This window comes from Helobdella robusta (genome assembly GCF_000326865.2).
Source record: "Helobdella robusta unplaced genomic scaffold HELROscaffold_3, whole genome shotgun sequence".
In the NCBI taxonomy this organism is placed as follows: Eukaryota; Metazoa; Annelida; class Clitellata; order Rhynchobdellida; family Glossiphoniidae; genus Helobdella; species Helobdella robusta.
Window position 1 is genome coordinate 294723 of NW_008704501.1, and position 15205 is coordinate 309927.

A 15205-nucleotide genomic window follows, 5' to 3' on the forward strand; every position below is an offset into this window, starting at 1 on the left:
TTCATGAACCTTTGCGTTTTTATTTCGTTACTTTTATTTTATTTTAATATATTAAAAAATACAACTAATTAACTATTAATAAAATTTATTTAAAATATATATTGCACTGATGATGACTTTACGTCGAAATAGATCTATATGCATAACTTTAATAATAATATAAAAAATAAACGATTATAAAAATGGGATCTTGCTTGATTAATTTTAACAATTAAAATCATAAACGATTATAAAATGGATTTCAACATTTTGAATAGACTTAATTGTAAAGAACTAGTTCAAAATATTAGAAAATCAACCATAAAACTTGTTAATGCTGAATCGTCGGTGAATTTTTTGAACAACTGTATAGAACTTGGTCTTCTTCCTAATTATACATATATACATATATATATATACATACATATATATATACATATACATACATGTATGTATATATATATATACATACATACATATATTTACAATATTCAATAAATTCTACCGAATGTTTGGCGTTACTCGACTGATTTTTTGATTGATTACTTGACATTTACTCGGAGCTCTGCGACCAACCGACGCAATCTAACAATCGAACAAGATCGGTGAGTTTTGGCATGGTGACTCCCAAGTATGCCTGTGTCCTGCTTGTCAACATTTTGCACATATCATCTCCTTTCTTGAACAGATTTTATGATGGTGTTTATATCTTTGAAACCTCGTGCATCTCATAGGTGGAGAGATAAATTTTTCAACTTGTAGTAATTGAAAACACACCTTCAACTCCTTAAGAATTTGAAAACTCTGGAATGTAACTATAAACGTGTTGGTGGTTATTTTCTGGTTATTTTTTTTTATTTGTATGCTATGAACATCTATAACACCTTGGTCAAGTAATTCATTGCTAATTTCTTGTTCAGAACAGTATCTAAATATTGTTGTTTTAATGACACTTTTACCGGTGTTAGTGTTTTATGAGAAGAAGATTTAACTTTTTCGTTAAACAAATTTTCTTTATTTAAAACTTTTTACTCCTTCACTTCTTTTTTTTAAATTAAAATTTTGTTTGGCAGGATTTTGATGAATTCTAATTCTCCCACTTCATTTTGAAAAAACTTTTGAATTTTGAATATGGATAATCGTTTGAATTCGTGGTCAGGGACCTGAGTTGCCAGTTCAATAACGAAAAACATTAGACCTTCATGTTGATGATGCGACGAGTCTGAAGATAAGTCCACTCTGGACCTTTTATGTCCGTGGGGCCAGTTTAGCTCGCCTAACAGAGCTCTTCCCGTTATACTCAAACAATTTGCGTCAACTACTAACTGATTAATCAATCAATTAACTAAAGATTTTACCAAAAATATTAAAGCCGATTAGCAAAAAATTGATTTTAATTTAACTTTTTGCAACATCGGCATTCTGATGAAACGACTCTCATCAGTTCAGAAATTTAATTTTTGGATCTTTATTATTTAACGTTTATGTTAATAACTTGAGTCTTTGCTCTACAAAATTAAAATTTGTGATTTAATTTTTGGATCTTTATTATTTAACGTTTATGTTAATAACTTGAGTCTTTGCTCTACAAAATTAAAATTTAATTTTTGGATCTTTATTATTTAACGTTTATGTTAATAACTTGAGTCTTTGCTCTACAAAATTAAAATTTGTGATGTATGCAGATGATTCTACCATTATATATCAAGATAGAGATGTTATGGCTTAAAACGAGGTTGCGAACAAGGAACTGCATAGGGCGCAGATTGGTTGACTAAAAATAAGCTTCATTTGACTGTTAATAAAACCAATTATATTTTGTTCGGACATAATGCAGTAATTAATAAACTAATAATACTCAAACAAAGCGTGTCTCAACTATTAAATTTTTAGGAGTTGTAATCAAATGATATGTCATGGAATGATCACATTCTTTACATCAAAAATAAACTTTCCAAATATTTAGGCATAATTTTTAGAATAAGAAGTAAAATTCACAATCAAGTGACAAAAATGATCGATTTTTCTTTGATATATCCGAATTTGATATTTCGTTTGTCGATTTGGGGTAAAAGTTCAAATTCCTATATGAGACATTTAACATTTGTCTAAAATAATTTCGTAAAAATCATTACTGGGTAGATAAATACGAGCATATTACTCCGTATTTTGTTAATTCTGGGATAATGACAATTAATGATTTTTATTTATATAGAATTTATATACTTTCCTACAAACTTATTGTTAAAGAAGTTATCTGTTTATTTTTCGAATGATTTACGACATAACGTCATGTCGATTTTTTTGAAATTTTTATGCTTTATATCATTTTGCGCCTTTTAACATAACGCCTAACTCGGGCCATCAGAACGTCCAATTCGTCGTACGGTTGTCACGCTTAAAATCATCTGACAACATCTCACTTGTTGTGTGGTTCTCCCGCCTTATAGCACCTCAAAGTTGAATTCGTCATGCAATTCATAAAGCATGTAGTTTAAACTCAAAAAGGCTTCAGAACGTTATTTATAAAAATAAGTACAGAAAGAAACAAAATAAATTACAGCCATGAGAAAAAATAAAATAATTGCAATAAATCATCATCATTCTGAAATTAATTTTGAAATAAACTTCAACCAACCTTCAACATACTGCTCAACAACTTTTTCACATTTCTCAAAATCACCTTCATCTATCTGATGAAAAAAAAATCATAATTTAATCATTCTGTAATTAATTGTGAACTACCAACAAATAAAAAAGCAAGCAGACACCCATAAACACATTCGTTCATATAAAACAATGAAAAAGTTAAAACATTATTGGGACTCACAATGCATTTGTAGAGGTCACGAACTATGCCATGTTCCAGTGACACATTTGATGATCTACTCAATGAATCAAAGGCTTCCTTATACCCACGTTGTCTCAAATACTTCAGACACAATTTAACTGACAGAGTGTTTTCATACTGTAAATTATTAGATATAATAACAAACTTGTAATATATCTTAAGGACAATAAATACAATTTTGTAAAGCAAATTTTTATTGAAGCAATTTATATTCCAAGAATGTGATAATAAATTCTAATGAGTTAGTGGCTGACACCAAAATGTAACTTCTTTCATAGACGTAGAAATATTCTGTTTATTTCACTAGTTTATGAAATTTATAGTGGAATGAAAAAAAAATGCTGCCAACTGATGACAAGCAAGCAAACATACATGCACGTTGTTGCTGATGCCAGCAGTAACAAGCATTTCATCAGCACTGCCATACAGTGTGAGGCAGTCTTCTACATCGAATAATCGACTCGAATGATGGTACTGGTAAGGACCTGTTCGTGTTCAATGTACTCAAGGTTTATAACATTAACAATCTTCTGTACAATCTTCAAATGTAGCTCAGCATTTTATAATGAAGATGATTACAATCTATTTCCCAATATATGAAACGAGAAAGAGTAACTGAAGCATCCAAACAAATTTTATAAGTACAATTATTTTTATTGAAAGTCATATTATTAAAATTGTGAATAATATAATGTTAATATAATTTTTAAACCAAAAATAACACTTTTAATTATTATTTCAATTTTACATAGAGTGAACAAAATTAGCAAACAAAATGAACCACAAGAACTTTGAAAATAAAAAAGAATTAAAATTAAGTAACAAAAGTGACACTAACAAAATTTAACATATAAGCAAGGCATGAGAATGAAGTTGATCTTGTTCTGAACTGTGCTTGAATGTACGTAGTCATCATCATCATGTCGCATCTTCCTGTTGCAGAATGAAAGCCAATAGTAATAATGCGAAATGCAAATAGTAATAATAAAGGTGGAAGCAAAATAATAAGATAGCAAAGATAAAGTTCGAGCGGGATAAACATCTTAAAAGAGAATGCGGATTTAAAATTTGTACAGACCCTTCACAAATCAAGTTTAATTTATCTTCAGATAAGCCAGCATAGATGGCAAAACTTTTCAGAGTGCTGTGCAGGATGGTGACTTCGTGCAAAATTGAAGGCTTCAACAATTTCAAGAGAGCATACTAAAATAAAAATTTAATTATTGAAATCATAGAATAATAAAATTGATTAAACATTCACTGTATGACTTACGTCATTCTGTTTCACCTTTGAAGATTTAAGAGATTCTGGTAACTGGAACATGCCATCTTCAATGCTGAAAGTAATATAAATACACTACAATTGTAAAATACTGTACTAATGTGAACATTTTAAAATCAATCAATTAATTTGTGAAGCACCATTTTGGCAATGTTCAACAGCTTCTAGCTAGTCAAAAATTTAATAAATGTAAATAAAATGACAAGGATAATAATAACTCCAAAGAATTTCACATTTATCTCACATTTTTATTGAAGCTTTTTAGACCAGAATAGTTTAAAAAATTAAGTTTCCATTTGCAGTATATGATAAAAACTTAAGGAAAAATTCAATATTATTATTATTTATTACAGCCAAAATATAATAAGTAAGTAGATACATAAATGGAGCAAGTGATACAAGATGATGAAAACTTCAGTTCAGAGCAAATTTTAAAAATAATTATTTTTAATTTAATCCATATCAGATTAGTCAACAAGATTTTAAAATTTAAAAAATCAGCAGACAACAGAAATTAAAATAATACAATTTTAATTATATTTGTTATAAATTTTATCAGATAAAAATTAAATAACAAAATAAATAATATATATATATGATGCATAATTTAATTTAAATAAATAACATAACTGCATCATATCATAACTCATCATAACAGAAACAACAAACCTGAAGTTTTTGCATGGAGTCAAGTTCTTAACAATTGTAAATTGAAGTTTAGTGCAGGTATCTTTAGTTAAAAAAGTAGACATTCCTTTTGCAATGACAGAGGACATAAATAAACTATATATTATCTGTGTTGTTTGAGAACTAAGTTAAAATTATGTTAAATACATGCATGTAACAAGAAACTGGTTCATGTACAATACAAGGCAAGAACAAATTGAGCGGGGCCACTTGTGAACAAGAACATTGAACAAGAACTTTCACCCACCTCACCAGCTTGCTGGTTAATGATGGCACACGACAGTGACGGTTGATTTTAAACTTGTTTATTGAAATAAAAAGTTATTCTGGTACTTTGTGTATCTGCAGTTTAATTGTAATGAAATTGAAATAAAATTTTATTTTATATTTATTTATTCGTCACTCCGTACAATTTTTCTTATTTTTGTAAGACGCAAATTACCGAAGAATCGACGGCCTCGACGAATTGACGATCGAGACATCGAAACAGACCGAATCTTAAAAACATTTTTGAAGGATTTAGATTGCAAAGTCATCGCTTTTCTATATATGATTATTTGTTCAATATATATTATATATATAATTATATATATATTAATATATGATCAATTCACAATTTTTTTTATTCTTTAAAAAATCGAAATATGAGACGCAAAATCAAAAACATTCTCTCTATATATCCGTTTTCTTATGCTATGTTTTCTGAAACTTTTTTTTTCTTTCACTAACTACTTTTTCATCATTTACGATTTTACAAAATTTAGAGCGATTATCAAGATCCATCAGTTTGTAAATTTCAAATCTAGTTAGTTAATCGAATACTTTTAACTTTCTAGTAATTGAGCTAAAGTTGCTAACAATTACTAATAGATACATCACTAGTTTTTATTTTTAAACGTCCATTTAAAAATGAGATATAGTTTATTTATGAAATAATGGCTAAATTTCAACGTTTTCTATTTGTAGCGTCTTTTTTAGTGATAAATGCCTCATTCATAAATGGCATAGAAGTTGGAAAAGATACCGTATCATTTCTTCAAAACGAAGTAAGTTTTTGAACTTGTTGTTCATTGAATAATAACAATTAATTATTAATATATGTAGGTAGTTAATCTGTTAATTTAATTTAATTCAATCTTAAATTAACATCTAGTAGAAATCATCTGCTCTTCTGCTTCAGTTTCTAACTTGTTCAATTTTCAATTCAGTGTTCAGCCAACCAGGCTATCTTGTCATTATAATTATTAAATTATATTATTATTGATGTCATTTTCAACTTTTAATTTAGTTATTAATTTAAATTTTAATATGTTCATTGGAAAAATTTATTTTTGCTACTTCATTTTTTATGTAGATTAGATTAGCATTGGAAGAATTAGAATATTAGATGATTAGTTAGTGTTAGTTTTTAGTTAGTTAGATAGATTAGCCATCTGATCATAGGCATATGCCATATATTATATAGGCATAGGCTTTATTTTATCTACTCTTCTATATCTATCTCAATTATATTTATATTCACACACACATAACAACTGCAGTATTAGTTTTCATTTTGCAAATTTTAAATCTAACAGTTATTTTTAAAATTGGTAACTGGTATTAAAATTAATTAAATCAATAAACTTAACTTCAAAGTTACATAGATTCTCTATCTATATAAATAATGTTGATTTATTTAATTTAATAGCAGTTATATTTGAAATTTGCAAAACAAAAACTAATACTGCAATAGTTATTTATTAGATTAGTTAAGTAGATTATTTGTAGAAGAAAAGAAATCATTATTCTACATATACATACAATACACTCACAGTAAGTTTGGTTTATTTAGTTTTATGTTAAGAACTTCTAACTAAACTTTAACTTAGAACCTTAACTTTATTTAGTATTATTAGGTTAGTAATTAGTTGGATAGAGGGAATAAATAAAATAATTGACTTTGATAGTCTTTATGTACAATCCGATTTGACATAAATTGGATTTATTATTTGATTTATAAAATTCACAATGCATCACCATTAAAAATAATTAAATATATAAATATTCATTATGTTTTTTCAGTATTCACTTACCATAGCCAGAACATTTTATAAAAACTCTACTGTGACAATCAGAAGTATTTAATTTTTTTATAAATTTAAAAAAATAATATCAATTATTTATTCAATATTAATTTAGTAACAGTTTTGTTATTTTTGACATTTGTTATTTTACTTTGGCAATTAAAACTGATTAAAAGTATTTTATTTGATTTAATTTGTCTAATTAATTAAATAAGAGCTTGTTTATAAAACTATAAGTTTGTGCAGTAACTTGATTGAAAGGTGATGTTTCATCGGTCTTTTGGTCCATTTCTAATGATTGATTTAAATTTATTTTGCAAAAGTAAAACAGTGCCATCATAATGTGTCATTGTTTTTGAACATTAATGTCAAGAAAGTTTCTTGCTTGCCCAACAACATCTCATCTCAAATTGAAGAATATCAAGTACGTGTTTTTCAAATGTGAATGAGACTTTTTTTAGTCTCATAACTTGTTCACTGATTGGCAGAAATAGGTATTTAATTGCATCTACATCTAATGCATACAGGTTGGCAAAGATTGGAATGGTAGATTAGAATTTAAGTGTCCACATGCAGACGAAGTTTGTTGAATTTTTTATTTTTCATAATTTGACTTTGTTATTACTAACAACTGTTTGCCTATTGAATTTATTATTGCTCTGAAAGTTCCAATATTGAGTTGAATGTTGAAAGTTATGAATGTTTGGTTGCAAGAAAACTATTTAATTTAGGAACTTTAGAACATTATATAGAGAATTTGAAATAGGGGTTTTTATTAGATGTTTTTTTGTTTTAAAGCTCTGTCTAAAGTTAAGTTTTTTATAATATTATTATTTAATTATGTATATAAATACATACATACATATATATATATATATATATATATATATATATATATATATATATATATATATATAAATATTATATATAGAAATTTATATATAGAAATTTTATTGGTAATTTTTGTTGAAGGATTTGCTGACTTGCTTTCCAGAAACAAGTGTCTACATAATAACGATGAAATTTGAGGCTATCACTGACACACGTTGGTTTAGTGAATTTATTTTTGAAAATGGTAAAACGTTTAATATCTGATCTTATTTCTTTGTGGATTATATCTTTTAAAGATATTTTTGTCAGTATTTATGCTTCTATCAACAAAACATGTTCGCATTTTTCACCTCTTTGAATAAAATGCAGCCTACCGTGGATATAAAGGATAGCGTTGACTTGCTGGATGTTTGTTGTTGTTGCTGTTGTTGAATGTTTGTTGGGTTGTTGTTAGTTGTTTGTTGGATGGTTGTAGTTTGCTTGATGGTTGTTTGTAGGATATTTATTTTTGTTTGTTTGTTGGATGTTTATTGGTTGTTTGTTTGTTTGTTTGTCTGTCTGTCTGTCTGTCTGTCTGTCTGTCTGTCTGTTTGTTTGCTTGTTTGTTTGTTTGTTTGTTTGTTTGTTTGTTTGTTACATGTTTATTGTTTGTTGGTTGTTTGTTAGATATTAATTGGTTGTTTGTTTGTTTATTGGATGTTTATTGTTTCTGGTTGTTTGTTGGTTGTTTGTTAGATGTGTATTGTTTGTTGGTTGTTTGTTGTTTGTTTGAGCCTGTGTTCATCCATCATTCATTTGTTTTTTCCACAAAATTTTCATGCTAATTTAAAAGATGCTGATATGATTTAAAGTGTTACTCATGTTATAAAATGTTTGGAATGAAAATAGTGCAGCTGGAATACAAAGGAGACCATGGCTACCTCAGCCCTCAAGACTGGCCCCTCCTACCTGTTCGTTATCTCCCATTTTATCATCAGCAATCTTAACTTTCTTTATATATTTTGTTACTTAATGTAATTGTTAATTATTGCTATTATGCCATTTCACTTATTCTTAACTTTTTTTTATGTATTTTGTAGATTTGTTTAGTTGTGTAATTGTTAGTTTTTAATATTATGCAATTTAAATTTTTAATAATATTCTGAATAATTGATTACCTGAAACATCGTTGAAGTTCTATGCAGTGATGTGTGTGTTGTATTCGCTGTATGCCTTCGTGTGGCTGGTGTTGTGTTGCTGCTATTGGAAGGATCTGCTGAGACTGCAGTTCTGGATTGGAGGTGTCATTCTCATGGGTCGGCCAATTTCTTTGCTCATCTTCATTAATATATTATTATCTTTTTTTCATTGGCATCTCTACTGGGGCATGTATGTCCTAATAAATTGAAAGTTTTGCTAATTTTTATATTTTTAAAAATTCATTCGATGCAGTGCACGTAGAAATTTATGAATTATTTTATTCTTTCTGGTGCGTTTTAAAATTAGATTGAGTTTTACCAACTTTCAAACTTGTTTTTTATACATTTTATCTTATCATTGTGCAAGAAAATAAAGACGGAACAAATGATATATAACAACAGGTATGCTGGAAAAAGCCATGTTCCTCGGTGAATATGATACATTTTCCAAATATGGAGAAACCAGTATGTAGTTTGGTGATCTGATCAAATAAATTCATCCACACAAAATATTGACAGATTATTATGTATAAATGTGTTTGTGTGAACCTGCAAATGATGAGGTGCAGTGGAAAGTAATTAATAAGAGTTTTTTTTGTCAAATTATGATCGGATAGCTTAGAGTTGAGTGAAGACTTGTGAGGAAGTTTGAAGGGACTGAATGGAAAGATTTATGAAACTGTTGCTAGAATTGACTTGTAGTCTTGTTGAATGGAAACGTCCTACCTCTGGGAACCGGGACTCTAGACGCAAAACGAAGATTGATTGATTGGTTGATGTAGTCTTGTTGAATGGAAGGTTTCAAAATGAAATCAGTCATGATGAGCAGTTATTGGCACTCGAAAAATAGGGATATGAAAGACAATGGCGTTCAAAACTGAAAAAAATATTGTTATATTTACTATGAAAAGAAATATGATTGAGTTTTTTTTTTTTGTATTATGTATCTTTTTAATTTTTTCCAGCTGGTAGCTTGCTAATAGCAGCTGAATTCATATCGAGTTTGAAGAAGACAGTGTCAAGAATGCTCATTATCATTGTGTCGTTGGGATTTGGGATCATAAGGTTGTGTATCATATCGCTTCATCCTTCAATGTATCTTCTGTGTATGTGCTGTGCATGTTCTCTTTTTGTTTGAACCTTGTCCTTGCCTCCCGACATCAATTGACCCATCGTTCGTAATGAACTTCTTAATTTTCCCGCGACCAATCAGACCACGCCTGAGCACGACATTGAACAAAGTGACGTTGGTTGGTCTGCTCTTCCTCGTCTGCAACTTTGCAGAAGCTCTCTGCTCCAGGATATATCAGGTCAGTCCTTCCAATAGTTCGTAGGACGTCACGTTACGTGATAATGATGCTGGTGATTATTGTAATGGTCAGTGTTCAGTAATAATGATGGTGGTGCAATATATTATAACTCATGAAAAGTGATCAGTGGTTTTAGAAATGGAAACGTTTAATAATTTTTGTGGTACATGTTTGGTTGGCGGATGGCTGGTGTAAGTAAAATGATTCAAGAATTCATGATTGTCGAATATTGTCATATCTTTTGAAGTTTTCATTAATTTATTTGGCAACCATTTGCTACCTTATTCATTCTTTTCGTTAGGATGATATAATAGATTCATTCATTCAGTCGTTCATTTTTTCATTCATTCATTGCAACATTACAAACAATTGTTGCATTTAGCCTATCATCATAGTCAAGAATGAATTCATTCATCTATCAAACAGGATTATGAAAAGTATTGGCGATGCATTAGCGATACTTTAGCCGAAAATATTGCTTCTACCGACATTAATTTTCAAAAGTATCGGTATCGTCGAGACCGATTCTTTTAGCGATACTTTTTAAACGAAATTTAAAATTTTTTTGCAAAAATTGGAATATGATTTTAGTTTTAATAACAAAACATCTAACTTATAAATGACTTTAATTTAACAAAAGTGAGAATGCATGGCTATAAAAATTGAAAATACGACACCATTTCGCCATTACAAAATCAGGAAAATAAACGCTACAGTTGAAAAACTCGCACAAAAAAACGTGCTTTTTTGTAGGAGTCCCGAAAACGTTAATAACAATCGAAAAATGAACGGTTTAAAAAGTTATGAGACAGAATTTTGTCAACTTGTTTGAAGAGCGTCGATCGGTATCAATCAATATCGACGACGGCTCTTAAACGTATCGGTTATAACCGTTGCGTTACTTACATTAGAAAATAGAGGCGCTACCGATACCGAAATATTATCGGCGATACTATCGAAGCGATATCGATATTTCGGTATTAACAATCCTGCCATCAACCTATCTATGATGAATTTATTCATTCATCACTTCTTCCAACCATCGACACCAGAAACCTTCATTCAGCACCTCATCATTGGTTGTCGTCACTCTTCTGGTCATCACAGATGCCGTCATCATGATGTGGATATCTTTTTGAGGGAGAGGCTGATGTGTTGTTGTGACGTGATGTGTGGTGCTGTGTGATGTTTTGATGTGGGGTGGTATGTGATATGTTGTTGTGACGTGACGGGTGACGTGTGGGTGTGTGTGTGATGTTGTGATGTGTGCTGGTATGTGATGTGATGTGTTGTTGGGATGTGATATGTTGTTGTGATGTGATGAGTTGTGATGTGATGTTTTGTTGTAATGTGACGTGGTGGGATATGTGGTAGTGTGTGATGTGTTGTTGTGATGTGATGTGTGTTGACAGTGACGGATCTAGACAACTTTGACGGGGTGGGCCAAAAATTTGAAAATGTTCAAAAAGCACATAAAACAGTCCTTTTTCTGACATTTATTAAAAAACTGTTCACGACGGGGGAGGCAGCGCCCTTCCCGGCCTTTCCCCTCTAGATCCGCCACTGGGTGGTGGTGTGTGATGTTGTGATGTGATTGTGTGATGTAATGTTATGTGGTATGACGAGGTGTGATGCATATGTTATAAATTAACTTGTGGCAAAGTGGAACCCTCCTTAACTGCTCACCGTCACATTTTCACTAATCTTGTCAAGACCATCCGCTTAGTCACATTAAAGAAGAATATTGTCAAACTGACACTTTACAGACATTTCCGCAACGTCCTCATATTCTCTATTTTAGGTCTCTTTTTCGGTTTTATTATCATTCACTTATTGTCGTGTTTTTAAATGCTTTAATAATTATATCATTTGGTCAAAAAGTGATAACTGTAGTGAATGAAATACAAATTTGCTTTCATCCAGTCTCCGTGGTATTCGTCGTCTGGTCCACAATTAGACATCGGTCGAAGGATTGTGTCAGTGTTAGTAGTTGATGAGCATTTTGCGTTGTTGTGGTTTCCTCGATGTAGTTAGTAGAACGGCAGTGCTGCGGTTTTCTGAACATGTATTTTTAATTTTAGGTATGTGCCTTGTCATTTTTTGACCGAAATGTGTTTGCAAGTTATGTTAGTATGTTGGCGTTGTTAAAACCGTTTACCATGATCTTGACCATGATCATTACCATGACCATCGTCATCATCATCATGAACATAACTTAGCAAGTAAAAAATGAATAATCCATTTGCTCACGTATAAAATATTTCAAAACATTTATACTACAAACTAGAACTATTACAATTCTGACGATAATATTAAAATAAATCACATAATAAAATAAATAAAATTATTTAATTAAAATTAAGAAAAGTTGATTAAAAATAGTCCATAAATGAAATATAGCTAATTAATAAAATAGTTTTGATTACTCACACACATCACAACGTATACCCACATACATATTCTTAAGAAAATGTGCAAATGAAGATCTATGAATGTTCTCGCAGGACTGGTCTGAACAGTGGTGGGAAGTTGCGTTCTGGCACCTGCTCTTCTGCATCATTCTCCTGGCCATCATCATCCTCTGGAGGCCAGCCGCCAACAACCAGAGGTTAGCTACTACCTCATAATAATACTAATAATTTGTATCATTATTATTAGCTTTTTATATTTTTATTATATTTAATTATTCTGTATGTATTCGTTATTTGTTAAGATGTTAACAACTGAACGCTTTAATGATTGATTTGAATAATGATGACACAGATATGCTTACTCACCTTTGTACGATGGAGAGGATGAAGAAGATGGTGCTTGTGATGATGATGGTAACGAAGGATTTGGAGGTTCGTATTATATTTCGTTTAGCCAGTTGAATATTTTTTAAATGTTATCAATGATAAGCTTTTTTATCATTGTAAGAAGTTTTTAAACAATTTCATGTTTGTTTTTAATTTTTTTATTATTATTTGTTTTTAAATTCAGTGAAAAAGCTTAAAAGGTCTCACTCTGAGAAGACTGGGAAAGAGGTGAAAACTCACTAGTTTATTTGCATATTCGTTCGTTCGTTCGCTTATTAAGTTCGCTCATTTTTTTTCGTTTTATTCTTTTTTGATTTTCTGTCCATTCAATGTCTCACTTTTTCACTGAAATAAGTGATGTCTATTCAAGTAGAGTGGAATATAATTTTTAAACATCACAACATTTGCACCATTTAAAAAATATTTTGGTTCAGCATAATCTATAAACATTTTGCAACGTAGGATGACGACTTGAAGTGGGTTGAAGAGAACATACCCAGCTCTATGATTGACAAGTTCGTTCCTCTTTTTCCCTCATATATTTTCATACAAATAAGCTCCGAGTTATTTCGTTTAATTGTTAGTGTACATGTGAACTTGATTTGTGAAGTTGCATTTGTAAGCAACTGTATGAACGTTCCACGATTATTATAAGTCAGATTAATTATTTTGATCACTTTACCATCAACCATTTCGATTCCTAGTGTCCTGACAAATTTGATCGAATCCGAGGAAGAAATCAACCAAAACAGAGTGGAGATGAACAAGATGCTCTAACTGCAAAGACTGCAGATTCATCCGTTGCTTCATTCTTTTATTTTTTCAATCACTAAATTCGTTTGAAAATTGGTCACTTCAAATTTACTGAAAATTCGAGATTTTCATCTGATTTCCATTTGTATCAATCGTGACGTTGAATTAGCTCAACGTCTCGATTTTCTAATCCACTCATCCACCTCATCCTCCTCGATGCATGATAATTAAACATCATGTTGCTTCCTTTTACTTTTTCGGATTTTGTTTTAATAATTTAAAATTTATTGAAGACGATTTGATTGACACCGCAACTAGAATGATTATTATAAATATTCTAGTTACGACTTGAAATTAAATTTGAAAACAACAAATATTTATTTGTGTGCCAGGAGTTGGCTTGCTTCTTCCTTCTGAAAATGTATGTTGAACAGGCTTTGCAAAGTTATGACCATTACTTTTGGTCATTACTTTTTTACGTCCGAAATGTGTTAACGAGCACAACAGTTCTTTAATGTTTTGGGTTTAATTTTTCGGTTATCTTTTTTACAGTTTTCATTTTGCTACGCTGAATCATTCCACAATTTATTTATTTTGTCTGCATTGTTAAATTTAATGGATTGCTAATTTCGTTGTAGAATTCATTTTAATTTATCTAACTGGTGTTAGTCTCTTTAATAATTCACTTGGTATAAATGTTGTATTACTTTTAAATAAATTTTTTTATTCGAGTATTTGTCGCGATTTACTGAAGCAATAAGTATGATCTGATGATCTGCCTACAAATAAAAATATGTAGAATATTTATAGGTTGTTTTGAGTTGATCTCATCTCACTTATTTATAAAATTCATATTTTCGTAAAATCTATGCCTTTCCTTGACACTTCTCTTGCTATTTCATTAGTTTTATCTAGAATTGATAATTATTGTAACTCGTTTTGCTATGGTGTTCCTGATTCTACATTCTATCCTATCCTGTAACTAACAAGTTTTTAGTCCTGCTGCTCGTTTGCATCTCTATGTCTTGTTATCTTGCACTAGAGTATAGAATGATTTGCAAATCAATGTACTAAAATAATTTCCTAAGCATTTATCAGATATTTCGACTAAACTTAAACACCCACCCCGGTCTACGACCGCCTTCTCGTTTCAACTTTTTCTCAATTCATGCTAAAAACGATTATGCGCAAAATAAGAAATTGTGTTTTCTGGCCTTATTCTCTGGATATTTATTCAATCTCTTATAACTACTTCTCCATCAAAGTTCCGAGCTGGTCTGTTTACAAAAAACAACATTGAGGAGCACAATTGAACTTGCGGAAATGGCGCTTTAGATGATTGGTTGACGTTAAGGTTATGTTATTAAGTCTTATAATTACCAAACCTGTTAAATAAAATTGACTTGATCTAACTTGTGACTTGCCAATGTTCTTGTCGGCCATGAGTGGCCCATATCTCAAAGGACAAAC

The 15205-nt window shown here is 30.2% G+C and overlaps 2 protein-coding genes across 2 annotated transcripts in view; one reads left to right on the forward strand and one right to left on the reverse strand.

Moving 5' to 3' along the window:
* The window catches only part of HELRODRAFT_66405 (hypothetical protein), a gene marked incomplete at both ends in the record, with an annotated part of 15083 nt that extends 12190 nt beyond the window's left edge, over nucleotides 1-2893 (reverse strand). The window contains 2 exons of the mRNA XM_009020949.1: nucleotides 2618-2668; nucleotides 2806-2893. Of these exons, the coding sequence (XP_009019197.1) occupies nucleotides 2618-2668; nucleotides 2806-2893 (139 nt within the window). The remainder of the gene's footprint in view (nucleotides 1-2617; nucleotides 2669-2805) is intronic.
* Nucleotides 2894-5727: 2834 nt separating this feature from the next.
* HELRODRAFT_186406 (hypothetical protein) lies at nucleotides 5728-14468 on the forward strand. The gene is made up of 18 exons (XM_009020950.1): nucleotides 5728-5845; nucleotides 6864-6918; nucleotides 7189-7289; nucleotides 7393-7446; nucleotides 7838-7910; nucleotides 8585-8646; nucleotides 8871-8991; nucleotides 9277-9339; nucleotides 9840-9939; nucleotides 10088-10184; nucleotides 11237-11311; nucleotides 11877-11985; nucleotides 12108-12166; nucleotides 12689-12792; nucleotides 12948-13027; nucleotides 13167-13210; nucleotides 13445-13497; nucleotides 13687-14468. The coding sequence occupies exons 1-18, from the start codon at nucleotides 5735-5737 to the stop codon at nucleotides 13757-13759; spliced, it is 1434 nt and encodes a 477-aa protein (XP_009019198.1). The 5' UTR covers nucleotides 5728-5734; the 3' UTR covers nucleotides 13760-14468.
* The last annotated feature ends 737 nt before the right edge of the window (nucleotides 14469-15205 follow it).

Excerpts from the sequence above, each read along its gene's own strand:
- HELRODRAFT_186406 (XM_009020950.1), top strand. The coding sequence starts at position 5,735 with ATGGCTAAATTTCAACGTTTTCTATTTGTAGCGTCTTTTTTAGTGATA. Across the intron at positions 8,992-9,276 it reads TGGAGGTGTCATTCTCATGG|GTATGCTGGAAAAAGCCATG; the intron begins GTCGGCCAATTT and ends ATATAACAACAG. Across the intron at positions 10,185-11,236 it reads TCTGCTCCAGGATATATCAG|AAACCTTCATTCAGCACCTC; the intron begins GTCAGTCCTTCC and ends CATCGACACCAG.